Source organism: Drosophila miranda, chromosome XR (genome assembly GCF_003369915.1).
Source record: "Drosophila miranda strain MSH22 chromosome XR, D.miranda_PacBio2.1, whole genome shotgun sequence".
Classification (NCBI taxonomy): Eukaryota; Metazoa; Arthropoda; class Insecta; order Diptera; family Drosophilidae; genus Drosophila; species Drosophila miranda.
The window spans coordinates 3,434,500-3,459,943 of record NC_046674.1 but is presented as its reverse complement, the minus strand read 5'-3'; the positions used below and the strand labels follow the sequence as shown (position 1 = coordinate 3,459,943).

The following is a 25,444-nucleotide window of genomic DNA, read 5'->3' as shown; positions in this document are numbered from 1 at the left end:
GTATATTTGGATACATTATTTTAGTTGTAATAAAGTCGAGAACCGACGGCGTTTACATAATTTGTATAATTTATAATCAACCTGTTTAAAATAAGGAAATAAATTTGTAATTATATTATTGTAATATTTTATATTTTGTGGTATAAATCAAACAAATAACAGCTTTTATATTATTTCCCGCGCCCTAGTGTACCATACCCCCCCTGCCCATTCTTCATTTATTTTGTGGCGGTAGGTCAGTTCATCAAAAGACCCAAAACAAGAACCGAACGCAAATTTCAGTTCTAGCTGCCAGCAATACTAAACACACACACGCTATAGCGTCCATTTTTCACCCGTTTTTAAGTCAGTTTGTGATAGTTTTGCGAGACTTTGTCGTCACTCGGTTTTCGTCCGGTAAATGCTCTTTTCTAAGTCCGTCTGCGAGCATTTTGCGAGACTTCACTCATCGCTCCCGGATTTTTATCATTTCTAAGTCCGTTTCCGGACATTTTATGATAGTTCCGTTTTACTATCGCTCTTTGGTCCACTGGGTAAGTACGTGAGAATGCATGTGCACCCATACATACATTAAAACATGCTGGAAGCAAAAAATCTGAAAAAGAAAAAACCATACAATCACATATTTTTGTCGAAACATATTGCGTGTGTACTAACACATGCAATGATGTTCTCTCTGCGTTCTCTCTCTGATGACGCGTCAGTGTCCGAACGCCAGAGCCGAAGTCTCTGGGGTGCCCAGACCAAAACCCGTGTGTGACGCTTTCGTTGTATGAACTGGCACATCTATATACTGTATGGTTAGTGCTATAACAAAATGGAAATTTATTCCGCTGTGAACCAAGCCGAATTTTTTAGTTTTAATAGTTTAATTGTTTTTATGTTTTTGTTTCTAAAAACTTGTATTTTTTCCAAAGCTTTAAATTGTTTTTTTTAAATCAAATTCTTTTCACTTTTCGCTCTCAAATCGTGCTTTCCTGCATGATTTAATCCACTTGATTGCGTTTATATCATTGTCAATCATTCCCATTCAAATTTAGGCGCGCAGCTCTACTATCCAGTCGATAGTATCGCATAACGGGTTGAGGGTGGGATTCTTCATCAGATAAATTTTCCTGCATATGGACTTTCCATAAAATTTATATTTATTTATTTATTTTCTATTACGAAGTTCTAGATATTCCAGATAAAATTTTGGATAACTATCGGAAACAGCTGACAAAAAACAAAGTATCTAGATACGAAAAACGTAAAAATACGTAAAAACAATGTGACCGCAAATTAATAGACTGTAGTCTAATGAATCTTGAATAAATTGAGCTCAGTTCAGGTATATTTTGAAAATGAGACAGTATAGTTCGGTATATTTCTGTGGGTCAGATCTGGCTTTTTTTAAAGCCCAACTGCGGCTTTGTTCATCTCTTTTAATGTTGCCACCGGTTACATAAAAAGTGTGAATATGTGGCAGTTTCATTATTATATTTTGAAATTATATATATTTTTATTATAATTTTGTTGAAATTGTAAAACATGTTACCGTTTTTTCAGTCAACAAAATCTCGAGCGCTAAGTAAAACGGAATTAGCGAAATTTTGGAGTACCTAAAAGTTGAAAATATTCAGAAATTGATTAAGAAAAGTGCGATAGACTATTTTGTACGAATTCAAATCTAAAGATAATTTTGGAGAGCTACATTAGTTAATGGAACTACTGTAAAAAAAAAACATTTTAAATATCACTCTAATAAAAAAGTTTTAAAACCATTAATTAGGCTTTTTTCCGAAAATGTTCAGCTTTTTTTCGATATCTTCAAGTTAAAACAGCTTTTTTCCAGTTGAAAAGCTGGCAGCACTGGTCAGACCGTATATTTGATCGATATGCCCGCGGTCACACTGCTCGAACTAGTTCATTTTAATTTTTTTCGCAACGCAACGGGGCTGGCAAATTTTACTTGTTAAAATTAAGTAAAAAGTGTATAACAATTAAGAGAGCAGTGTCAAAAACAATACCAAATGTCAATACGCAACGAAATGTGATGTTTGCTGAGCTTAGCAGACGCTCAGCGACCGAGAAACCTGTGCAAAATTCCTGACCCCAGAGCGCGTCACCGAGGAAAAAAGTTCACCAAAGCAGAGAGGCGCAGAGCTAGCAGAAGCTGAAGCAGGCGCAGCGCTGCTGAAGACGTTGGAATTTGTGGTGTTGTTGCTGTGGAAGCCGATGCTCAGTCGACGCCGACTGCGACGCCGACTTCCAGCAATAACGGTAGAGAGCCAACAACAAATGACAAAGTGAAACTGACTGCGCTGTACCAACAAAAACAACAACTACAACACGACAAAAAAAGAGAAGAGCAGAACTGTGATCTCTCGGTTAGAGGTGGGGGGCAATTGTTCAATTGGCTGTGCTTGAAAAATAAATTTAGTCTACTTAAAACGCGTATTTGCGGGCATTGCGAATCGTTTGTTTGGCCAGCGACTGAAAAATCAATTCTTCAAATTGCCTTTGGGGGCCACCAAGCAGCAGTTGTTTGTTTGCTAGGCCCAACCCAAAAACAATATTCAAGAGCGGAGCGAAGAGTGACGACAAGAAGAAGCAGCGCAGTCAACGCAGCGGGATTTGCAAATAATAGAGGTATGTGTGTGTTAGTACGTGTGTGTGTATACATGCGTATCGCTAAGATACAAAGATTTTGTTAAAAAAAGACACTGCCTAATCTCCAATCGCCTCCGCTTCCGATGCTCACTCTCTTGTGACATTTAGAAATCAATTTGGTTGCTCTCTCTCTCTGCAGCAGCAGCCGACTGCGACGCCAGCAGCATTTTCGCATGACGTCGACAGCAGCAGCAGCAGCAGATCGTGCTGAGCAGGCCGGCAAGTCTTAAGGGGCAAGTTTTTAGTTTGAATGAATTGCAGCTGATTTGATCGGTCCAAATAAAAAGCGCCTACCCTCCCCCTTTGTTTTGTTAATCATTGTCAATCAAACATACCATATCTAATCGTTCAAATGGAAAAAATTTAAGGTAATATAACAATACGAAAGCCAGTGTTCGCGGGGCCACATCCCTCTTTGAAGTTGTGTTTGTTGATGTTTATTTATAAATAGAAAATTGCGTATGCAATGCTAAACAGTTATAGTCGCTCTCCCGCTGCCACGCTATCTGGTGCTCTCTCTCTCTCTCTGTCTGTGAGCATAGGTAACAAGTCGCTGTCGTGGATTGTTGTTGTCATCCAACAATATTATCTCATTTTTCTATAACTTACGTATCCATAAATATTCTCGCGCTCTGACTGCGGCGGCGGGCGCACGCAAATTGTTGAACAGTGACGCCCGACCATAGACGGTGGAACGCTGGCGTCGCTGTCAGTCGTCGTTTTGCCCAAAAAGTACACGGTAAAGCTTATAAGCCAAAGCTAAATCCATATCCGCGGCACGTTGTTGTCTGAGCTTCCTGCCCACCCAGCCACCCACTGCCCGCCTGGCTTCGTCACGCTTTCGGGCGCCCGTGAGATGATTCACGTTTTGTGCCGTAACAACGCCCCACCGCTTATCCCCATACTCCACCGCCATCTGTCGGCTATCCCATCCCTGCCCATCTCCAACACCCACTTCCCACTCCCACACGCACAGCCATTCACCTACTTTTGTACCAGCTAAATGGTCTCCCCTCCACTCTACTCCACCCACCCCTCAGCTGGCTGTCCTCTAGCTGCTCTCTGACTTCACTTCATCCATTCTCCACACAGAAAATGTTGCCCTTCGTCGCTTTTTGCGACTGTTGCTGCTGCTTCCTCTTGCATCTTTAGTGCGCGCGCGCAATGAATAATTTGAGTTTCGTTGAAAGGCGGAAAGGAAATGTGAGATTTGGCGGGAACAGAACATCACCCAACTGAACCATTTTTATGGCCCTGCATCCTTGAGAACCCCCTGCTATCCTTCCCACCAATCCTACCAAATACTGCAGCTAGAGTACATATTTTCCACATCTTGATTTTTTTGCAGTTGCTGCAACAACTTAAAAAAATCTAGAAATGGCCTACCGCAAGCCGAGCGATCTGGATGGCTTCATCCAGCTGATGCCAAAGGCGGATATGCGGGTAAAGGTGGCACTGGCCGAGGATCTGGTCACATTCCTGAGCGACGACACAAACTCTATTGTGTGCACAGACATGGGCTTCCTCATCGACGGCTTGATGCCGTGGCTGACGGGCAGCCACTTCAAGATAGCACAAAAATCGCTGGAGGCCTTCTCGGAGCTGATCAAGCGGCTGGGCAGCGACTTTAATGCATACACGGCGACTGTGTTGCCACATGTGATTGATCGCCTTGGCGACAGTCGAGACACGGTGCGCGAGAAGGCCCAGCTATTGTTGCGTGATCTGATGGAGCACAAAGTGCAGTCCCCTCAAGGGTTGATCGATAAACTGGCCGTTAGTTGCTTTAAGCACAAGAACGCAAAGGTTCGCGAGGAGTTCCTGCAGACAATAGTAAATGCCCTGCACGAGTACGGCACACAGCAGCTGAGTGTGCGCACGTACATACCGCCCGTGTGCGCCCTGCTCGGCGATCCCACGGTGAATGTGCGGGAGTCGGCCATACAAACGCTGGTGGAGATTTACAAGCACGTGGGAGATCGCCTGCGGCCGGACCTGAGGAAGATGGAGGATATGCCTGCCGCCAAGCTGGCTCTACTCGAGCAGAAGTTCGATCAGGCCAAGCAGGAGGGCCTGTTAATGCCCTCCGCAGTGAAGAACGGCAATGGCAACGGCGTGGGACTCGATGAGGCCGACAACAGAGAGACTGCGAGAGAGAGGCCTCCGACCAGGATAGTGAAGCGGCAACTTTATTCGGCCGCTGTTTCCAGCCTGAGGCAAAAGCCTAGCGGACCGAGCGATGCCGGAGATGCGGGAGCTGTCACAATGGATATCTTCGAGGCAAGCTTTGAGGTGGTGCCACAACTGACGATCTTCCATGCCAAGGATATGGATGATGCATATAAGCAGATTCTGGTGGTCATCAGCGATAAAAACTGCGACTGGGAGAAGCGCGTCGATGCCCTTAAGAAAATTCGCGCCCTGCTGCTAATGAACTACCACGCACAGCCGCAGTTTGTGGCTGTTCAGCTAAAGGAGTTGGCCCTGGGCTTCCTGGACATCGTAAAAGAGGAGCTGCGCTCGCAGGTCATACGCGAGGCCTGCATCACCATTGCCTACATGTCGAAGACGTTGCGCAACAAGTTGGACGGCTTCTGCTGGAGCATATTGGAGCAGCTTATCAATCTGATACAGAACAGTGCTAAGGTCATTGCCTCGGCCTCGACGCTGGCTCTCAAGTACATCATCAAGTACACGCACTCGCCAAAACTGCTGAAGATCTACACCGACACGCTGCAGCAGTCTAAGTCGAAGGACATCAGGTCGTCACTCTGCGAGCTGATGGTCCTGCTCTTCGAGGAATGGCAAACGAAGGCCCTTGAGCGGCATGCCACCATATTGAGGGACGTCCTGAAGAAGACCCTTGGGGATGCAGACAGCGAGGCCCGTAGGCATTCCAGACGCGCCTACTGGGCCTTCCGGAGACATTTTCCCGATCTGGCCGATCAGATCTACGGCAACTTGGACATTGCCGGTCAGCGAGCATTGGAAAGGGAAAGAGGAGATGGTGGCAGCGGCGGCCTAGCCGGCTTAGCTCCATCTCAACCGGAAACAAGACGGACGATTTCGCGCCTTGGACGGACTCCGGGCGTACTGCAGAAGCCAACGCCCAGCATGCGATCCATCTCTGCTGTGGACACTGCGGCTGCACAGCGGGCGAAGGCCCGGGCCCAGTACACGCTCTACTCGCGCCAGAAGAAGCCAGCGGATGCAACGAACTCGACTAACGCAACCCAATCCCAGGGGGGTTTTGGAGGGGCGAGTAGTGGATCCCTGCCACGACCTCGCCTAAACTCTAATAGTAGCAGCCACACAATTGTAACACCAGGCACGATTACTCCGCGCACACGGGGACGCGCAGGAGTATCGCAATCACAGCCAGGATCCCGATCCACCTCGCCCAGCACAAAGCTGCGAGACCAGTTTGGAGTGGGCAGTTACTACCGAGGTGCGACTGGAGCCATACCCAAGAGGGCTTCCGGGATTCCCAGGAGCACGGCCAGCTCCAGGGAAACAAGTCCCACACGATTGGCTGGTGGCAGCTGCGGTGGCCTAATGAAACGCAGCATGTACTCCACAGGATCAGGCGCACGACGAACGCCCGAGCGAAACAACCCTGTGCGTCCCTCGGCAGCGGCTCGACTGCTGGCCCAATCTCGCGAGGCAGAGCATACGCTAGGCGTGGGAGGAGTCGACGGCAGTGTGGGGCAGGCGGACTTTGTCTCCGGAGACTACATGCGGAGCGGGGGCATGAGGATGGGACGAAAACTAATGGGACGCGACGAATCCGCGGATGACATTGATTCGGAGGCCAGTTCCGTGTGCTCCGAGCGGTCATTCGACTCCAGCTACACGCGGGGCAATAAGTCGAGCTATTCACTGAGTGGATCCCACACCCGCCTGGATTGGAGTGCCCAAAGGGCTCCGCTTGACGACATTGAGACGATTATCCAGTACTGCGCATCCACCCACTGGTCTGAGAGGAAGGACGGCCTGATCAGCCTCACGCAGTATCTGGCCGATGGCAAGGAGCTCTCGCAACAACAGCTGCAGTGCGTCCTGGACATGTTCCGCAAAATGTTCATGGACACTCACACGAAGGTGTACTCCCTGTTCCTCGACACCGTCACAGAGCTAATTCTCGTGCATGCCCACGAGCTGCACGACTGGCTGTTCATTCTCCTCACACGGCTGTTCAACAAGCTCGGCACGGACCTGCTCAATTCGATGCATAGCAAAATATGGAAGACCCTGCAAGTGGTCCACGAGTACTTCCCCACGCAGCTGCAGCTAAAGGAGCTGTTCCGCATCATCTCGGACTCTACTCAGACACCGACTACCAAGACACGCATTGCCATTTTAAAGTTCCTCACGGATCTGGCCAATACCTACGGCAAGAGCAGCGATTTTCCCAGCGACCAGAGCCAATCCTGCGAGCGGACTGTTCTCAAGCTGGCCCAACTGTCGACGGACCAGAAGTCCATCGAGCTGCGCTCCCAGGCTAGGTGCTGCCTGGTAGCCCTCTACCACCTTAATACCCCAGAGATGACAAAGCTTTTGGCCAATCTGCCCAAGAGGTACCAGGACTCGGCCCGCTCTTGCATCCAGTCGCATATGCGGCGGCAGAGCAGCGTCAACTCTGGTGCCAATTCCCCCAACAGCTCCCCCCTGAGCAGTAGCAGTCCAAAGCCTCTGCAGAGCCCGTCGGTGGGTCCGTTCGCCTCTCTCCAGAGCCATCAACTCAACATGAGCTCAACTAGTCCCCGCAGCCGGCAGTCATCGGTGGAGCAGGAGCTGCTCTACACCTCGGAGCTGGAGGTGCAACACAACATCCAGAAGACGTCCGAGGAGATCCGTCACTGCTTTGGCGGCCAATATAACTCGCTGGCACCCAATGGCTTCAACGGACATCTGCAGTACCACGAGCAGGCTCAGCAGGACTCGTGTGCCTCCCTGTCTTCCAACTCCAAGACGCAATCGTCGGCCAACACCACACAATCGAACACCCCAGAGTCGGCAACCATGCGGCTTGACCAGCTAGACAGGGGCGTCATGACACAATCGACGATGGCCAAGTCCCCTCTCCCCACTGGCGATCCCAAGTTGACCATCACCATCAGCAAGGCAGAAAACGGCGAGCTGATCCTGCCCGGCGATTTGCTGGAGAGCGAGGTGTTGTCCGTGGCCCTGACCCTCACCAAGGACCATCCGGTGGAGCACGTGCAGACGTGGCTTACAAATTTGGGAATCTGTATCAAGGGTGGCAGCTGTGAGCTGCCAAACAAACACTTCAGATCGGTAATGCGTATGCTGCTCCACATCCTGGAAGCGGAGCACACGGATGTGGTGACCGCTTCCCTGCATGTGCTCAGCAAGATCATGCGGAGCAACTTGATGCGGTACAACTGGATGAACTTCCTCGAGCTGATACTGCTGAAGGTCATCCATTGCTACCAGCACAGCAAGGAAGCTAGTCGGGAGATCGACGGCATGATAGTACGAATAGCCCCATGCCTGCCGCTCGACTTGACAATCAACATAGTGAATCCGGTTATTGCCACGGGCGAGTTTCCCACCAACTTGTGCGCCATTAAGATCCTGCTGGAGGTGACCGAGCACTATGGCGCGAATATCACAGACGCCCATCTAGATGTTGTGTTCCCCAATTTGGCGCGATGCACGGACGATCAGGAGTCTATGGTGCGTAAGGCAGCGGTCTTTTGCATCGTGAAGCTGTACATTGTGCTTGGCGAGGAGAAGGTTAAGCCCAAGCTGACGGCGCTGAACCCTAGCAAGCGGCGGCTGCTTAACGTCTACATTGAGAAGCAGAGAAATTCAAGCGGCGGTGGCAGCTCCACCAAGAACTCCTCGGCGGCCTCATCCTCATGATTGCAGGCGCGCTCGCCGGCCCGGCACCACAAAGACACTGACGCAACGCCGTCACTTAGCATACGCAAGCAGTGAAGAACGAGGGAAACGATTTAATGATATATAACTAATGATATAACAACTTATTTATAACTCTAATTCTTACTGAAAATGATAAATGAGTATATTTATTGTAAAAGAATGCAAAAAATCCCCTTCAAAATTGTCAACAGGTCAAACAATTATATTATATAATGAGAAATCAACCCCCAATTGTACTAATATGAAATATAAGAAGAAAGTTCTATAGTCAACTGTCACCCTAAACTGTCATGCTAATGCTTACTCTGTGCTTCTCCCACGTTTCCGACTATATACACCTCAACTAAATTGTTTATAAAATGATTTACAATGGCTTTTCCTAATATGCTTTGTATTGTATTTAGTTCCATCAATTCTCGTGTCCTTGTTTCATTTCTGCTCAACTGATTCTAATTAATTTACGATTATACTACTGTTTTCACAACTGAACTATTTTTGTAATTAATTTAAAAACACACAACACGAACACAAACAAGAACAACAATAAACGATTCTAGGTTATGTAATAATATTTATAAATTAATTAAACGAATAAAACAGTTAAACCGAATTGCCACCAATCCCCGAAATACTATACATACCGGTATGCTCGTACAATATAAAGTACAAGGACCTTAGTATTTTGTTTACCAACATCCTTTTGCTAATCATTTTTTGTGTAATTTATTTCATAAAATTCAAACTTTCAAATATTTATTTACACACGGACCTAATTATACTAAATACTTGTGTTCTTATTCCTCCACTGCTTTTGTTGAAGGTCGATTTTACATTTGGGACGGGGGGTTGATTGTGTCCACGATACAAGGTTTACTTTCTTTTTATACCCGATACTCAATACTGATACCCGATAATACATATTCTTGAGTCCGATACAGGCATGTTTGGTGTCTGTCCGTCCGTCTTGCTTGACGCTTAGTTCTCAGAGACCATAAGCGCTAGAGCGACCAAATGTTGTATCCAGACTCCTATCAAATCACACTGGTTTAAGTGTATTTCAAAATTTCGTCACGCCCCCACAAAGGACGAAAATCGGAGGCACCCAAAACTTTGAAGATACGATAAAAAAAACGCAGAATCATAGAAAATTACCATATCTACCAGATTATCGAATCTGGCTTAGATCAAATCATTGTCATACCCATAAGAAACAAATTAAACTGCAGTTGCTACGCCTTCTATGCGCTTACTCATTTTCTCTCCCTCTTTCTCTCTCTCACACGTTCTTTTTCGTGCAGTGTGCGCCTTCTGGCGTAGGGGAGCGATACGTTCGGTCGGTTAGATATGTTCGGTCATTATTTTTGCGAACAGCGACTGACCACAAGACAGAAAGAGAAAGAAAGCATGCGGCAGTTACTGGCTCCGATATCAATAAATGTAGAGGTTATATACATATATTTTTATTTTGTAGGTAAGCGTCTTCAAAATTTTAATAGTCCCTAATTCTAAAGGAAAGGATGTATGGCTTCGACAAAGGAGACAAAAAGGAACCAGTACATGAGGTTGAGATTTAACTGTGTGTGCCGTCTTATAAAAAGGCAAAATTTGTACTAATGGAAAACCAGTGTAAATTTGCTCTAAAATCCAATCCTCGAGGATTGTTGGGAATGTTAGCATTAGGTATTGAAGCATTTAATAGCCTGAAAATTTTTCGCACCACCCTTAAGAAAAGGATATTACAGATTAATGAATTATTATTAATATTAATAATTACGATAATTACGTTTCACATTTTAACGTGCAGATCATGTAGCCAATTAGCCATTAACTAAACTTGTAGAAAATTGATTCATAAATCGGATAAAGCTATGTGTTCAGGGCTGAGGGTCCTAGCTAGCTAGTAATACTAAACCGAATATCAAAATCGAGGAATATGATTTCCATGATGGAAAATGAACGATTAACCCGTTGTAAGCCGGTATTGAAATACACTCCGCGAAAATTATGCAATTTGAAGAATTTAAACGCAGTTCAGATCAAAGATATCGTGGTAATTTTTTTTTTAAGTAAAAAGATTGGATGGGTATACAAGAAGAATTTACATTCAGAAATATTATCCACAGTTTAACTTAAGTTGTTTTCCTGCTTAAATAGAGGGCTGTTTAGTGGGTTAATTCTCTGGCGTACCTTCAGCCGGCCTTATTTTTACCTTTTTTGCTTAAACATATTTTAAATCTAATATAATAAAAGTGACTACTAAAGAATTGGGCAATCTAGTGAAAAATTGATTAATTTATGGCATAAAATCTATTTTTCGGTGCTTCCTGCCTTTGGCCCAACAACAACACTCTTTCTCGGGCCGCAAAAAATGTAAACAACATAAAAATAAATACATACATATGTACATATATATAAATATATGTTTATAATGAGAACTAGCTACAAGAAAAATCGTCCCTTCGATTTTAAACTAATTAATCTAGTTGAGCCCCATCCGGTGCTTTACAGGCGCTCGGGTCTCTCAACATACGATGCCATGAAGGCCAAAACGGATATCTGGACACAAATAGCAAAGATCATGGGCTGCGATGGTAAGGGCAAAGAGGTCCTTTTGACATCTACATTAAATCCAATTAATTCCCATAGTTGACTTTTGCCTGATGCGCTGGAATAATCTGCACTACCAGTTTCGCAAGGAATTTCGGCGGGCGGACACCAAGGGATCAAGTTGGCCATACCTTGAACGCCTGCGCTTTCTGGCAAATATCCGACCTGGTGGTGCAAAGAGCAAGGTCACCGCTGAAGATTCCACACCATCACCAGACAAAACGATGTCGACTCAAGAGAATGAAGGTTCGCCATCGGAAGCACCAATAGTGGTGTGGGAGGAGTTCAATGATGGCAGCGGTATTGACCTCGAAAATTCGTATATCATCGAAGAGATCATTGAGGAAGCAAGCGATGAAGTCATGCATGAGGAGATCATATATGAAGATATTGAGGAACATAAAATCAACAGCTCTGAATCCGATAAGCAGCAGATGGTCGGCTCCCCCATTTGCCCAAGAAGCTATTTCTTTAAAATGGACGAGATCCTCGACCAGTTCAAGCAACCCCAGCGACAACGAGCTGAGCGCCGGATCATGGCCTTCCTGCTTAAGTGTCAGCTCCGTTCATTGCACAAACAGCCCGTGGATGATTTGGTTATTTAGTTTATAGGCTTTCACATACTCTCAACTTTAGCCAAAAAAAGAACAGAAAACACTAAAATTACACCTTGCATTTGTCCAGATCCAGCCAGGCCACCTTTGGCTTTGTGATGAACTGTTCCCGGGGCAAGCTGTCCAGCATGACGGCTTGCTGGCGCACATATTTAACGAGTCTCTCAATCTGCGCATAGTCATCGCAGTTCATCTCGAAGAAGCGTCGCCACAGGGCGCCGGCCAGCACGCGGTCGTCCGACATGATGCCCTCGTCGTAGGCAATGAGTGCGGCCTGAAATTGCTCCGATAGCGTCTCGATTTGTTGCCTTGTTCGGGAGGGATTGTGTGCCTGGAAAAGATCAAGGCATTTAGCAGAGATTGAAGAAGTTTTTTAGCGCCCGCCAACTCACTCCCAACTTCTTGGCACGGGTGTTTACATCTCCCCACATTGCCTCCACGATGCAGTTGCGCAGAAAGCGTCCATCCTCGCCGGTCTCCGAGCCCTCGGCCATGGAGCGCATCAAGAGCAGCCAGACGTGCAGCTCTGTGACCAGGAACCACGAGTTGAACGTGTTGGGCAGACTGAAGTCACGAAAGAAGGCGACATAGTTGATCTTATCCGCCACGCTCTCATACAACAGATGACTGGTTACCTTGAGGCGCTGCCATTGAAAAACGTAGCCATAGCTATAGGTCTATAATTTAGTGGAGCATGGCACCACTTACCGCCTTTGTGTTGGGTGTGAAGCCCACTTTGTTCATTACTCTCTTGAGAATTCCGTCGTCGGCTGGAGGTTCTGGTGTCGTCGGCTTTGTTTTATCCGCACTGTCCATTACCCTGGCGGACGAGCACAGACGGCAGGACTGAGAATATACGACTGAACAACCTGCAGTCTGTTTAAAAGGCTGACCTACCTGAGGAATAATAAGAGATTCAAGTTATTACCGTGTTTATATAAGACATGCACGGCAGTGCATTCAAATAATGGTTTTGTGAATAAATAAGGTAGTTTTACATATGTGGTCTTACCAAGTGGATTTTGGATATGCCGGTGGCCAGCCTTGCAACTGCCCGAGTGCACTGCATATTTAAATATCTCTAAAATTGACTAAAACAAATTCGTTTATACAAAAATATTAGTGGCACGCGACAACAGCTGGTCGAATGGAGCTGCCAACTTGATTGAAATAAGTCCTCATTTAAGCAGCTGTGTTGGTGAAATGTGGAAGTTGTTGTAATTAAATATAAATTACAAATTAAATATAAGCAATAGCGAAATATGCTGCGTTTGGGTGGTAAACAAATGTGCCGACAGGGTGCCTGGGTATTGCAACGCGTATCGTGCCTGCCCTGCAGCAGAAATATTTTACAAACGGCCACGAGAAAGATGACACAACAGCGTTCGCCGGTAGATTTTACCACAAGCTTTCGTAAGGATCCCAAGGAAAAGGACAAGATCACAGCTCTTGGCTGGTTCCTGCTGGTGGGGTGACGGTGGCAGTCTTCAAATTATATTGTTTTAACCAATTCCTATTTCTTAGCTCATACCCGCTACCACATTTGGCCTGGGCTGCTGGCAGGTAAAGCGCAAAATCTGGAAGGAGCAGCTAATTAAGGATTTGCACGAGCAGCTAAATGTGAAACCAGTAGATCTCCCCGAAAAGTATACTCCCCATCAATTTTCCATGTGTTCCTTGTTTTAAAATTGCATTCCTTTTAGTCTCAATGATTTGTCCCACATGGAATATCGCCTAGTCAATGTGCGTGGACGTTTCCTTCACGACAAGGAGATGCGCATGGGACCGCGATCACTCATACGCCCCGACGGTGGGGAGACACAGGGCGGTTTATTCTCCCAGCGTGACGCCGGCAATGGTTACTTGATTGTAACTCCTTTTCAGCTGTCGGACAGAGAGTAAGTTGCTCTCAGCGCTATCTTCGATGAATCCTCATCATTTGTACCTCTTTACAGTGACATTGTGCTAATCAATCGTGGCTGGGTGTCCCGCAAGCATGTGGATCCGGAGTCACGCGCCCTGGCGCAGGATCAGTCGGAAGTGGAGCTCACGGCTGTGGTCCGTCAGGGGGAATCGCGTCCTCAGTTCACGCCCGACCACAAGGGCGTAAATATGTACCTGTACCGCGACTTGCCACGCATGTGCGCGGCCACAGGGGCTGCCCCAGTATTCCTTGATGCCATCTACGATCCCCAAGGTATACGGAACGGTCCAATCGGTGGCCAGACCCGCATCACCCTGCGTAACGATCACATGTCGTATTTGGTGACCTGGTTCAGCCTGTCGGCAGCCACCTCGTTCTTGTGGTACCGACAGATCGTCAAGCGATTACCGTTCTAAATGGAATGAAACACAATTATTTTTATTTTTATAAAATTTACATGCTCTTGTGTAAATGCCTTTGATTTTAATGAGCCATATACAGAATGTGCATATGCTGTACGGTTTAATATTGCAACTGCCGATCCTCGAGTGGGGGATCGACGTGGTAATAGGAATACAAATACGGTTCAAGGGAGTGCTTACGCTGGCAACAGGAAGTGAGGACGTGAGACCTCCTTTTGGGCGTTCCTAGCAGAATACTTTAACTATATAAAAAAACACACACATCTAGATACAGATACAAATACGGATACGGGATATTTACAAATTAGTCGAGTAAATACTGGAAACTTTAAGTGTAAATGCCATAGTCGTCGTAGCTTCGTCGCCCGCCTCATTCGCCTACAGCTGTGGTACAATGCCCCAGGAGCGGAGCAGGCCGGACCGCTGATACTTCTTGCCAATGGTCTGGACATGGAAACCGATCTGGTGCAGTCGCTCGTGATCCAGGATCTTTCGTCCGTCAAAGATATAGGCCGGCTTCATCATCGACTGGTAGATGCGCTGGAAATCCAAGTCCACGAATTCGTCCCACTCGGTGCAGATGACGAGGGCGTGTGTGGCCCGCACAGCGCTGTACGGATCGCTGTGGATTTGAACCGCCTTCTTGACGTTCTCCGGCGACTCCGTGACGCTTGGGTGCGTCAGGTCATCGATGATCTGCTCGGGCTCCACTTTGGGGTCGTAAATGTCCAGCTTGGCGCCCTCCTCTAGCAGCGTCTGGCACACGGTTATGGCCGCCGTTTCCCGAGTATCGCCCGTGTTCTTCTTGAAGGCAAAGCCCAAGATGGCAATCCGCTTGTCCGACACCGTGTTGAACAGGCTCTCGATGATCTTCTGGGAGAAGCGGCGCTTCTGGTAGTCGTTCATGTCGATGACCTGCTGCCAGTAGGTCGCCACCTCTGGCAGATTCAGATTCTCGCAAATGTAGATCAAGTTTAGTATGTCCTTTTGGAAGCAGCTGCCACCGAATCCCACCGATGCCTGCAGGAACTTCGAGCCAATGCGCGAGTCCAGGCCCACGGCCCGAGCCACCTCCGAGACATCGGCCCCGGTGGCCTCGCACACGGCCGACAGCGAGTTGATGCTGGAGATGCGCTGAGCAAGGAAAGCATTCGCCGCCAGTTTGGACAATTCGCTGCTCCAGGTATTCGTTGTGAGGATGTGCTGCTTGGGTATCCAATGCTCGTAGATCCAGGATAGCTTGGCCACGGCTTCATGGCCCTCTGTCGTCTCCTCACCACCGATCAGCACCCGATCCGCATTCAGCAGATCGTTAATGGCCGTTCCCTCCGCAAGGAATTCCGGATTGGACAGGATGTCATAGTGGATGCCCGGCTTCTGGTTTGCCCTGAGTATATGCATAATGCTCTCCGCCGCTCTCACGGGCACCGTGCTCTTTTCCACCACAATCTTGTTAGATTGCGCTATTTCGGCAATCATTCTTGCGGCACTCTCCACATACTTAAGATCCGCTGCACGTCCTGCATAGATATTGAAATAGTGTTAGATGGTCGGTCGGTGATTGAGTGATTGACGATCAATTTATGTATTACCTTTGCCATTGCCGGAAACTTTTGTGGGCGTGTTCACCGATATGAAGATGAGGTCCGCCTCCTTGATGGCCGTTTCAATGTCCGTGGAGAAGAACAGATTCACATTGCGGCACTTCTTTACTACCTCATCCAGACCAGGCTGTGAACAAAATGGAAAGAGAAATGTCATTCAAATATGTAAACATACATATTTGTAGCATGTGGTTGGTTGCCCCAGTTCTGTGGCTTATAATCCCAGTCACGATCCATCCCTCCCTGCAGCTCTATTGGTGACGTTCTACATTTGGCCGTTGATAAGATTAAACACCTTTCTATATATTGTGTTTTGTGTACGTGGTGGTACCTTATCCAAAAATGTATGTGCGTTTCCTAGGAAACACCCATTCTATCAATTAAGTTCTAGTTCTGTTCACGTGCTGTAATGGCCTTTTTATGCGATTAAATTAAAAATTAACAGTGTCTTGCCTCAATGAGATCTCAAGCTTATGTAATCCCCTTTTATTCAGCTTTTTGAAACCAGATTTATATCCATTTTTGTTCTCGTGCGGAATGTTCATTGAACTCGGATACATTTCAGATACAGATTTCTGGGGGAAAGCAGGTGTTAATTTAATAATTGGGAATCTCAGGAATACACAAAATATACAACAATATGTATGTAAAAAGAAATTTCTGCTACATTAGGGCCCAAATTTTGTTGGAGAGTGCCGTCTGGAAAGGAAATGTATACAATTTCTTATCAAAAAGTCATTAGTCTCTTCACTGATAAGTTTTCTTTTGCAATGTTGTGACAAATTAGCAAAATGCGGAAACCAAGGGAATACATGTTCATGTTCATACATATGTACATGGCTGAGTTCAAAAAATTTAAAACAATGGGCAGGAACCAATTATGCAAATGCAAAACACTGCAAAAGTAGGATGGATGTTAATGTCGATGTCAATGGGCTGTGTTGGTGTTGACAAGGCCGCTTCGATAGTTGCAGCAAGCTTGCACCGCCTCTGTTTATATGGTGGTGACGTTGACGACGATGATGATGCAATCCACGTTAAGTGAATATCAATAAAAGCATAAAGAATTGTGTGCTTTAAACGGACCTTGGCATCATCTTCAGCCCCCACCCGTCCTAAACGTTGAGGTTTCACTCACTGCTTGGAATTCATAGTGTAAATATTTTTACTTTTTCAGCGATTCCTATGAACGTGTGGTAATTTCTCAACTAAGACATATGTATATACATTTCCAGTGAATCCGCAGCAGAACCGTGATAGCACCCATTCCATATTCCCCATTCCATTCCACATTCGTGCTTATCTGCCACTCTCTGGACAAGAGACTTTTGCTTTGGTAGACCCACAGATAAGAAGTTAAGAGCTCTTAGCGAATAGGGGCAGACGGAAGCCGCCAGGGCGGAAATGCGACAGTAAAGCGAGTGACTGCGTGTCTCAGGAATTGGGGACAACCCATGAAATTAATACTTCGAGCAGCTTACAACAATATGGCTTCTCATCTGTGGAGGAAGCCCTGATAGAATTTACTGGACAGCGGTCTGCGTAAAATCGATTCCCACGCTTGTTTTCCCGCCTCGTATACTAAACTCATTTCTGCTGCAATCATTTGCCACTTAGCGAATCATTTTCCCATTTATGAATGACTAATGTCTTGGAGAACACACTTGTGCCGCTCTGACCATTGACCTTGTTGTGGGGCCCAAGTGCGCCAAGCACCTGTACGATGGAGTGTGTCCAATGCTCAATGCCAAACACGCACTGGCCGTCTCCATTCAAATGGAGAGGAGAGTAGAGGGCTATACGAATCGTTTTGTATGGGAACTGGTTTTGGGAGGCGGAGACAGACAGCCACTTGAGCATGAGCGGTACGCGCGGTCAACGACGTCCCTTCTTTTCGATGGATCTCATGCGTTCTGATTGATGAATTGTTTGTTTAGGATTAGGCCATGGAAATTCCCCCCCTTCTCAGCCACAAGGGGCGCGATGAATAAACCATACTGATGCACACACACACATACAAATATACACAAGAATCCGCTATGTAGATACAAGAAACAGGAAGCAGATGAGAAGGGTGGAGAGGAGAGAAATCCACACACTAACCTCGTAAATGGGCAATTTATCCGAATTCCACTGTGCAATGCGCTCCACACTTTTATCCACAAGGGTTATAACAATATCGGGGCACTTGAGTGCCATTACCGCACATGTCGGACCGCCAACATAGCCAGCCCCAATACAGCAAACCTTCATTTTGCCGTGATTTTTTTGCTAATGTCCGTCTCGCACTTATTATCACAACTCTGTGGCGTTATTGTGTCGCGTTGTTTATGGGGGTGCAACGGCGCGCTCAACTGACTGTGGAATAAAGCTTGGAGCTTGGAGCTTGCTTGGCGCGGCAGTGAGCAATAAATGGAAAAACAACCAGTTTCATTACAAACAACCAATTACAAATTTATCGTTAAAATATACCGAAATATACCGTCTCATCTTAAAAATATACCGTAAATATACTGACGAATTCAAGTTCTATTATACATATCCCTTGTTTTTGATATTCCGTGGAATATTACTAGCTAGATAGAATCTTCAGCACTGCCCACGTAATTTTATCCGATTAATGAATCAATTTTCTACTTGACTGGTTTATTTTAAATACTTGATTTTATTGGACTTCGCCTAAGAAAACGTTTTAGCGAAAAAGCTAAGACAAAAAAAACGTAAGAGACTTTACGTTCCTATTGCTCAATTTTGATATTCCGTTGAATAATGCTGGCTAACTAAAACCCTCAGCCCTGCCCACATAGATTTATCCTATTGATGAATACATTTTCTACAAGATTAACTAAATTGAAGTACTCCCATTTATTTTATTTTGACTAAAACAAGGTTTACGCAAAAAAGTTCAACAAGAAAACAGTCGCTACGTAAGTTGAATGTCACGTCATTTCTTACTGGTAGCTTGTCAATCGGAGTATGGGCATTTGTATACCCTATTTTGTTAATTTCATATGAATATTCTGGTTTTCTAAACTTCTTTTTAAAACGTTATTAATAAAGACCTTTTCTCAGATTGATATGTTTTAGACAAATTCATGCATATGATGAGTGTATAACTCGATCCCGATACCCATTCTTGATCTCTGTAAGAAGACAATAAGCTGCAAAATATCGTTGAAATAGCTTTAAAACACAGACTGACTAATTTCTGGATATATTGGAGCTTGAGAAGACAAATACATGTTCTTTGGCTCGAAGAGAACGACTGAATTTATTTTGCATTGCAGAATGATAACTTAACTAAATAAATAATTATGAACGCTCAACATTTTCTCACATCGGGGACAATCTTGCACTCGGCAAAAGGGTCAGAAGCCTTCTTCTCCTTCTGGGCGCAGGGAGGACACTCGACACAGCAGATGTCGTCCTTCGGCGTCGCCTTCAGAAGACCATCGATGTTTTCCCCCTTTGCCTGTACCTTTGAGCCCGAGTCGACGCGTGATTGGACATCGCTCAGTTTGCCCTTCGATGTCGTCTTCGGCAAGGTGTAGGTTGGGGCATCTGGCGGATTTGGTCTGCCCCAGAAGTCTTGGGGCACGTCCCAAATAATGAGCGAACCGTCTGTGCTGCCGGTCACGAACATCTTTAGGCAAGGACTGTACGCGGCGCTGATCACGGAAGAAGCATGCTCTGATCCAACGCCCACCACGTCGCCCTTGTTGTAGTCCCAGAGCTTTACCTGCAGATCACTGCCGACGCTTATAAAGTAGTCGCCGGTATCGTTGATCGAGATGCAGTTGACCGACGACTTCTTCGAGGCGGTCAGCTCGCGGATCAGAGCTCCGTTGTACACCATCCAATAGATTATCCTGCCATCCGAGCCACAGGTGAGTACCTGGACCCCAGTCGGGAAATATGAGGCGCACATGAACTGTGTGTTGGCAGTAACCACCTGTTTGCGGGTCATGCGGCTGCAAAAGGAGAAGCACACATCAATAGAGGATCTCAAAATATACCGGCGACCTCACTCACTTGATGTCCCAGATGACGCAGGAGCCGTCGGTGCAGGCCGAGATGACCTCTGTGCCCAGATGATTAATGTCCAGAGATGTGATAGGACCCGAGTGATCTTTTAGCACTCCCAGTAGCGACTGGCGATACGGATCTATCTTCCATACACGCACCTGACCCTCGATGCCTCCAGTGACAATGAGGCGCCCTGTGGAGGACACTGCCAGGGCACTGCAGCCTGCAATAGAGGATTTTGATCATGTTCAGCAGGGAGCAGACAACCGGCCAAACCTTACCCTTGTTGTGTGCATTGGGAATGGCATATATGAGTCGTCCTGTGATGGGTGTAAAGGCGCGTATGATGCCATCGTTCCAGACCGACACAATGCTGGTGCCATCGTGGGTGAAGCGCACAGCGGCGCAGTTGAAGTTATAGACCATGATGCGGAGCAGCTCTTGCTTTCGGCCCGACGACCAAATGCGAATGCATTCTTTGCCCGAGGTGGCAAAGACGGCAGCATATGCCCTGGAAAGAAGCGCTGTAAGGAAAACGACACGAACCCTTGGATGCTCGAACTCACTTGGGGAATGTGATGCAGTAAACGGATTTGGTGTGGCATGTGCGCAGTAGTTTAAGTTTCCATGTGGTAATGGTCAGCCCGTAAATCTCGTTTGTGTCTGTGCAAATGTAAAACAAATCTTGGGTGGAGCGGACAAAGGAAGAGATTCGTCCGGAAACGCGAGTCGTCTTGAGCACGCGCAGATATGGCCAGGTGGGTCCTGGGTAATCCCGAAAATTGATCAGCGGCACATCGGTACGCTCCTCGACGAGCTCCACATCGCCATTGCCGGCTCCGATTAGGAGCCGACTCTCGTCCACAATATACAGAGCACGAACACCATTCACATAGCGATTGCAATCCCGTCCCGACGGCTTGCGGGCATTGTGGGTGCCAAAGGCACCCAAGATACCGCTGGTGGAGCCCGGCCTGGTGACATTGTCACGGTCACAGCAATTGAGCGTGATCTTCACTATATCCCCGGTGCCCGTGCCCATGTAGGCGATCTGGTCGTTCTTGCTGATGCGTACACAGTAGAAGACGCGCGTCTTGCTGGCCATGTGCACGTCCTGGACGTAGAGCTTCTTCTGCTCGCGCACAATGCTCCACAGACGCAGATGGCGATCTCCAGCAGTCAAAAAGAAGAATGGATTATTGTGCATGGGGCGAACACCCAGAGCATTCCCAGAGATGGCTCGGGAAGCTGGCTGCCGACAAATTGGGGAGCTGAAAACAGAAAAAGTATCCATTTTCAAGAATCTCTAGATATACCAGGCCATCATTAGCTTACAATGATTCCATGTCAAAGACAATCACGGAGCCATCATCAACGCCACCGATTGATACCACAAAACGATCCTCGGCTGTGAAGCATATAGCCTGGACCTTCACCTTGTGCAGGTCGTGACGCGCTATCTCCTTGCGTTGATGGTAATCCCATATGATCACGTATCCGCGAAACCCCATATGATTTATTTGCCCCGAGGCTATGTACTTGCCACTTTTGCTTAGATCCAGGCACGATATGGTGTTGCTGTGTCCTGGTATGAACTCTTGCGAGTTCTTTTTGTGATTGGCAATGCCGATTTTATTGCCCAATGCGAATATAATATCGCCTGTTGTTGAGTGCTGACGCACGCCATTCTCAACCTTTCCGTTAATTCCGAAAATGGCACGCGGCTTTAGCTGCTGGCACTGCCCGGGTGGCTCCATAATGTTTGTATCACAAAATATATTTAGCAAATAATACTTCTAGTATTGGGTTTGACTATATTGTTTGACTATAAACTGCTTTGACAGCCGGCTCAGGGATTGTTAAGTTTTCAAAATATACATTCAAATGACAACCGTTGCCTGGAAGCCGTTGCTCATAGAGTCTCCAAACAATGCAAAAACTAGTCAGTCTAGTCGGGATCGAGTTATATGTACATATATGCAGAAGAGTATCCATTGCATGAATAGGTAAAAAATAATTCAATCTGAGAAAGGTCGTTTTCTTAAAGCATCTTGGAAAACATAATTGTCATATTAATTAAAGGAAATAGGGTATACAAATCATATTCATAGCTGATACCGGTTGACCAGCAACAATAAAGTAGAATTCCGAACACACTTACGTTGTATACTTTTATTTTTTGTTGACCTTTTTTGTTTTAACCTTGTTTTGGACAAAATCAAATAAAGTTGAGTATTTTAAATTAGTCAATATTGTAGAAAATTGATGCATCAATCGGATAAAACTGTTTTTTCAGTACTGAGAGTCCTAGCTAGCGTGTAATATTAAACCGAATATAAAAATCGAGTAATATGATTTTAGGTCATGGACAGAGAGCGATTGGCCCATTGTCGACCAGGGTGGTAATTAAATATTCCCACGGAAAAAATTATGAAACTTGCATAATTTTACCCCAGTTTAGATGAAAGATATCGGGTCCATATGATTTTTAAGTAAAGAGATAAGATGGATTTACAGAAAGAATTTACATACAGTATGATTTTCATGGTTTAACTGAAGTCTTGCATCTGTTTAAATATAGGGGAGTTCAGTGGGTTAAGTTCCCCTCCTCCCTCTGACGGTAATTAAGAAAGTGCCGGTAAAGAAGAATAAAGAATATAGAGGGTATAAACGGTACGTACACTATATACATACTATATATAGAGGGGAGCAATACTGATTCTGATTTTTGTCAGTTCGGCGAGCACCGCGGCAAACGGTACACGGCACTTGAATCTGAAGTTAATCGAACAAATCAATCACCCGCACTTGACCTAAGCAAAAACAAAGGAGACTTTGAAATGTTCCGATTTGTGGGCGTACTTCAGCCCCTGGGATTGGGGCTGCTGCTGTTCTTCCTCTGCCTAATCGTGCAGAGCTCTGCGCTTGGCTTTCGCCGCGGGAGGCTAGTGAATGGATTCATGGGCGATCCCAGCAAGATTCCCACACTGCAGCGATCTTTGGACTCGGAGGATTTGTGGTTCGAGCAGCGTCTGGATCATTTCCAGGCGCGAAACACTAGGACCTGGCAGCAGCGCTACTTTGTGAATGCCGATTACTACAGGAATGACAGCACGGCCCCCATTTTCCTTATGATTGGCGGCGAGGGCGAGGCCTCGGCAAAGTGGATGCGCGAGGGCGCCTGGGTGCACTACGCCGAGCACTTTGATGCCCTGTGCATCCAGCTGGAGCATCGCTTCTACGGCAAGAGTCACCCGACCAGCGATTTGTCCACCGCCAATCTGGCGTTCCTCAGCTCGGAGCAGGCCCTGGCCGATTTGGCCAACTTTGTGGCTGCCATGAAGGTGAAGTACAACTTGGCCGAGACCCAGAAATGGGTTGCCTTTGGCGGTTCCTATCCGGGCTCGCTTGCGGCTTGGGCGCGGGAGAAGTATCCCCATCTCATCTATGGTTCGATCAGCACCAGTGGTCCCCTGCTGGCGGAGGTCGACTTCAGGGAGTACTTTGAGGTGGTAAAGGCCTCTCTGGCTACCTACAAGCTGGACTGTGTGGAGGCGGTGACCCGCAGCTTTACCCAGGTGGAGATACTGCTAAAGCATATGATCGGACAGCGAAATCTGGATGAAAAATTCAAGTCGGTATCGAAATGATTGTGAAAAACTAATGCTATCCTGCTTCTATTCCTTAGAACCTGCACGCCCATCAAGGACTCTATTGAGAACCAATTGGATATTGGCAGTCTCTTTGCGAATCTGGCTGGAAACTTTGCTGGCGTCGTCCAGTACAACAAGGACAACAGTCCACATGCTACGATAACCATTGATGAGGTAGGTTTATCCCCCAAAAAAGGCTTCTCCATGAAAAGCTTTAATATATTATATCCTTTAGATCTGCGATGTCATGTTAAACATGACCAGTGGACCGCCTGTGACTCGACTGGGTGTGGTCAATGACATGCTGTTGAAGCAATCGAATGCCACATGTCTCGACTACAAGTACGATAAGATGGTTAGCGACATGCGGAACGCCTCTTGGGACTCGGAGGCAGCCAAGGGAATGCGTCAGTGGACGTATCAGACCTGCAACGAGTTCGGTTTCTATCAGACATCTGAAAACAAAACGGACACATTTGGCGACCGGTTTGGCGTGGACTTTTTCATACGCCAGTGCATGGATGTGTTCTCCAACAGCATGGATGCCAAGTATCTGCAGAACGTGGTGTCGCAGACCAACAAGCATTACGGTGCCCTCAAGCCGGAGACTACCAATGTGCTGTATGTACATGGTTCCATTGATCCCTGGCATGCCCTGGGCCTGGTCAAGTCCTCAAATGCAGCCACTCCAACCATTTTCATAGAAGGTACTATTATTGGAAAGTCCCTAAAAAGAGTGTATGATCTAATGCAATTGGAATTTCATTGTAGGAACTGCACACTGTGCCAACATGTACGAGCCGACGAAAACCGATCCCCCACAGCTGGTGGCAGCACGCAATAAGATTGTGAAATACCTGGCCAAATTACTAGAAGGCTACTCCACAAACTGAAACAAAATCTACCAGAAAAAGTACCGTTCGAATAGCAAAAACATGTGCCTGCAGTAATTGTAGATTCTCAGAATGATGTATATTTGTAATCAAATTATATCTACATATGCATCATTACAAAAGTTCCTTAATTTGAGGGTTTATATTTAATCCTTCTTGGCCTGTTGCATCTTCTCGTGGAACTTCTTCCAGTACGCCTTCACAGTGGGGTTTTCGATTACGTTTTTCTCAACGAAGCTGATGGCCCAAGTGACAGCCAAGAAGCTGAGGTCATAGAGAAAGGCCACAACGCGCAATAAGTACTTCTTCATCTGCTCCTTGGAGGGCAGCTCACTCAATTGATTCTTGACACGCTCAGTTACCTCCTCGACGCTGCCGCTTTTGGGGTTTTCAGCAGCCAATTTCTTCTCAATATTTTTCTCCGGCATAGCGAATTCTCCTTGGCCGCGATTTTTTTGGTCGCACAGTTCTGTTTTGCCCGTATTTTTCTGGACGGATGCAAAGATTTCGTCAAGGTTGTTTAGTGGGGGGCGGCCTTCCTCGTTGCCTTTATCCTGGGGACCGTCATAACTTTTGCTAACATTTTTCAAGCGCTTAATGAGGCTTTCCACGTTATCTTTTTGCTGGGGGTTGTCGCCGCTCGCCTTTACGCCCATTAGAGTCGATGTTTCGCCCAACTCGGAAGTTCCGCCTGCTGGGGCTTTAACCTCAAAATCGGTACCAATATTGGGCATGGCAAAACCAGTCGGTGGCTTCTTGTTCTTGTCATCATCCCCTCCACCACCGCTGCTAAAGCGATAGATCGGCATGCAGCCACGGAATGGGGCCCCGTCGAAACACTTGAGGGGCAGAGCCACCAGCGTTGAGTAATCTTTGGAAATCGGGCAATGAGTTGCAATAAATTTAGTGCTGCGGCGTTTGGACTTACCAGAAGGCTTCAGAAGACGGCCAGCGAGCAGGGCCCGATTGATTCCACCCTTTTGGGTAGCCACTAGAGTTGCGCGCAGCATTTTAAATTTTTTGAGTAATGAAAAACGTAGTCTTTACACGAAAGAATAATTTTCAAGTGAAGAAAAACGAGAAGTTCACACGTATGACAAGCAAAAATCAAGCCAAAAAGAATGAAAACTCAACTTCAA

The 25,444-nt window shown here is 46.4% G+C and overlaps 8 protein-coding genes across 10 annotated transcripts; 4 read left to right on the top strand and 4 right to left on the bottom strand.

Annotated features, from left to right (window-relative positions):
• Positions 1 to 1,907: 1,907 nt before the first annotated feature.
• LOC108151490 (CLIP-associating protein) lies at positions 1,908 to 9,172 on the top strand. 2 transcript variants are annotated; one of them, XM_017280130.2, is made up of 2 exons: positions 1,908 to 2,631; positions 4,001 to 9,172. In XM_017280130.2, exon 2 carries the CDS (start codon positions 4,030 to 4,032, stop codon positions 8,539 to 8,541), a length of 4,512 nt encoding a protein of 1,503 aa, XP_017135619.1. In that variant the 5' UTR covers positions 1,908 to 2,631; positions 4,001 to 4,029; the 3' UTR covers positions 8,542 to 9,172. The 2 variants fall into 2 exon arrangements, with proteins under 2 accessions (XP_017135619.1, XP_033243920.1); XM_033388029.1 differs by lacking the exon at positions 1,908 to 2,631 and adding an exon at positions 3,002 to 3,020.
• Positions 9,173 to 10,722: 1,550 nt separating this feature from the next.
• Positions 10,723 to 11,854, top strand: LOC108151494 (transcription factor Adf-1). 2 transcript variants are annotated; one of them, XM_033388031.1, is made up of 3 exons: positions 10,724 to 10,932; positions 11,071 to 11,153; positions 11,209 to 11,854. In XM_033388031.1, coding segments are annotated over exons 1-3 (651 nt in total). In that variant the 5' UTR covers positions 10,724 to 10,930; the 3' UTR covers positions 11,775 to 11,854. The 2 variants fall into 2 exon arrangements, with proteins under 2 accessions (XP_017135623.1, XP_033243922.1); XM_017280134.2 differs by having other exon boundaries at positions 10,723 to 11,153.
• LOC108151493 (ubiquinol-cytochrome-c reductase complex assembly factor 1) lies at positions 11,757 to 12,938 on the bottom strand. Its single transcript, XM_017280133.2, has 4 exons — positions 12,796 to 12,938; positions 12,492 to 12,680; positions 12,176 to 12,427; positions 11,757 to 12,114 (listed from the first exon to the last, which is right to left on the bottom strand). The coding sequence occupies exons 1-4, from the start codon at positions 12,850 to 12,852 to the stop codon at positions 11,833 to 11,835; spliced, it is 780 nt and encodes a 259-aa protein (XP_017135622.1). The 5' UTR covers positions 12,853 to 12,938; the 3' UTR covers positions 11,757 to 11,832.
• A 22-nt stretch (positions 12,939 to 12,960) lies between these two features.
• Positions 12,961 to 14,221, top strand: LOC108151492 (SURF1-like protein). Its single transcript, XM_017280132.2, has 4 exons — positions 12,961 to 13,249; positions 13,308 to 13,429; positions 13,487 to 13,681; positions 13,739 to 14,221. The coding sequence occupies exons 1-4, from the start codon at positions 13,046 to 13,048 to the stop codon at positions 14,121 to 14,123; spliced, it is 906 nt and encodes a 301-aa protein (XP_017135621.1). The 5' UTR covers positions 12,961 to 13,045; the 3' UTR covers positions 14,124 to 14,221.
• A 65-nt stretch (positions 14,222 to 14,286) lies between these two features.
• On the bottom strand, positions 14,287 to 18,164 carry LOC108151491 (UDP-glucose 6-dehydrogenase). The gene is made up of 3 exons (XM_017280131.2): positions 17,837 to 18,164; positions 15,722 to 15,860; positions 14,287 to 15,649 (listed from the first exon to the last, which is right to left on the bottom strand). The coding sequence occupies exons 1-3, from the start codon at positions 17,984 to 17,986 to the stop codon at positions 14,508 to 14,510; spliced, it is 1,431 nt and encodes a 476-aa protein (XP_017135620.1). The 5' UTR covers positions 17,987 to 18,164; the 3' UTR covers positions 14,287 to 14,507.
• An 821-nt stretch (positions 18,165 to 18,985) lies between these two features.
• Positions 18,986 to 21,600, bottom strand: LOC108152291 (cilia- and flagella-associated protein 52). The gene is made up of 5 exons (XM_017281513.2): positions 21,095 to 21,600; positions 20,326 to 21,030; positions 20,041 to 20,270; positions 19,766 to 19,982; positions 18,986 to 19,704 (listed from the first exon to the last, which is right to left on the bottom strand). Exons 1-5 carry the CDS (start codon positions 21,514 to 21,516, stop codon positions 19,056 to 19,058), a joined length of 2,223 nt encoding a protein of 740 aa, XP_017137002.1. The 5' UTR covers positions 21,517 to 21,600; the 3' UTR covers positions 18,986 to 19,055.
• A 749-nt stretch (positions 21,601 to 22,349) lies between these two features.
• On the top strand, positions 22,350 to 24,378 carry LOC108152292 (putative serine protease F56F10.1). Its single transcript, XM_017281514.2, has 5 exons — positions 22,350 to 22,432; positions 22,495 to 23,393; positions 23,448 to 23,586; positions 23,648 to 24,119; positions 24,184 to 24,378. The coding sequence occupies exons 2-5, from the start codon at positions 22,600 to 22,602 to the stop codon at positions 24,303 to 24,305; spliced, it is 1,527 nt and encodes a 508-aa protein (XP_017137003.1). The 5' UTR covers positions 22,350 to 22,432; positions 22,495 to 22,599; the 3' UTR covers positions 24,306 to 24,378.
• LOC108152294 lies at positions 24,363 to 25,418 on the bottom strand. Its single transcript, XM_017281516.2, has 2 exons — positions 25,234 to 25,418; positions 24,363 to 25,176 (listed from the first exon to the last, which is right to left on the bottom strand). Exons 1-2 carry the CDS (start codon positions 25,313 to 25,315, stop codon positions 24,452 to 24,454), a joined length of 807 nt encoding a protein of 268 aa, XP_017137005.1. The 5' UTR covers positions 25,316 to 25,418; the 3' UTR covers positions 24,363 to 24,451.
• Between the last annotated feature and the right edge of the window lie 26 nt (positions 25,419 to 25,444).

Bases quoted from the DNA above. Each gene is read 5' to 3' on its own strand.
- LOC108151490 (XM_017280130.2), top strand. From the start codon at position 4,030: ATGGCCTACCGCAAGCCGAGCGATCTGGATGGCTTCATCCAGCTGATG.
- LOC108151494 (XM_017280134.2), top strand. From the start codon at position 10,982: ATGTTTATAATGAGAACTAGCTACAAGAAAAATCGTCCCTTCGATTTT. The intron at 11,154-11,208 runs GTAAGGGCAAAG...TAATTCCCATAG, and splicing joins AAAGATCATGGGCTGCGATG to TTGACTTTTGCCTGATGCGC.
- LOC108151493 (XM_017280133.2), bottom strand. From the start codon at position 12,852: ATGCAGTGCACTCGGGCAGTTGCAAGGCTGGCCACCGGCATATCCAAA. The intron at 12,681-12,795 runs GTAAGACCACAT...ATTATTCCTCAG, and splicing joins GCATATCCAAAATCCACTTG to GTAGGTCAGCCTTTTAAACA. The intron at 12,115-12,175 runs GTGAGTTGGCGG...GATCTTTTCCAG, and splicing joins CCCGTGCCAAGAAGTTGGGA to GCACACAATCCCTCCCGAAC.
- LOC108151492 (XM_017280132.2), top strand. From the start codon at position 13,046: ATGCTGCGTTTGGGTGGTAAACAAATGTGCCGACAGGGTGCCTGGGTA. The intron at 13,250-13,307 runs GTGGGGTGACGG...CCTATTTCTTAG, and splicing joins CTCTTGGCTGGTTCCTGCTG to CTCATACCCGCTACCACATT. The intron at 13,682-13,738 runs GTAAGTTGCTCT...ACCTCTTTACAG, and splicing joins TTTCAGCTGTCGGACAGAGA to TGACATTGTGCTAATCAATC.
- LOC108151491 (XM_017280131.2), bottom strand. From the start codon at position 17,986: ATGAAGGTTTGCTGTATTGGGGCTGGCTATGTTGGCGGTCCGACATGT. The intron at 15,861-17,836 runs GTTAGTGTGTGG...TTTTGTTCACAG, and splicing joins ATAAATTGCCCATTTACGAG to CCTGGTCTGGATGAGGTAGT. The intron at 15,650-15,721 runs GTAATACATAAA...ATATCTATGCAG, and splicing joins AGTTTCCGGCAATGGCAAAG to GACGTGCAGCGGATCTTAAG.
- LOC108152291 (XM_017281513.2), bottom strand. From the start codon at position 21,516: ATGGAGCCACCCGGGCAGTGCCAGCAGCTAAAGCCGCGTGCCATTTTC. The intron at 20,271-20,325 runs GTGAGTTCGAGC...GCTTCTTTCCAG, and splicing joins TACTGCATCACATTCCCCAA to GGCATATGCTGCCGTCTTTG. The intron at 19,705-19,765 runs GTGAGTGAGGTC...CTCCTTTTGCAG, and splicing joins TGCGTCATCTGGGACATCAA to CCGCATGACCCGCAAACAGG.
- LOC108152292 (XM_017281514.2), top strand. From the start codon at position 22,600: ATGTTCCGATTTGTGGGCGTACTTCAGCCCCTGGGATTGGGGCTGCTG. The intron at 23,587-23,647 runs GTAGGTTTATCC...TATATCCTTTAG, and splicing joins CTACGATAACCATTGATGAG to ATCTGCGATGTCATGTTAAA. The intron at 24,120-24,183 runs GTACTATTATTG...ATTTCATTGTAG, and splicing joins TCCAACCATTTTCATAGAAG to GAACTGCACACTGTGCCAAC.
- LOC108152294 (XM_017281516.2), bottom strand. From the start codon at position 25,315: ATGCTGCGCGCAACTCTAGTGGCTACCCAAAAGGGTGGAATCAATCGG. The intron at 25,177-25,233 runs GTAAGTCCAAAC...CGATTTCCAAAG, and splicing joins CCGTCTTCTGAAGCCTTCTG to ATTACTCAACGCTGGTGGCT.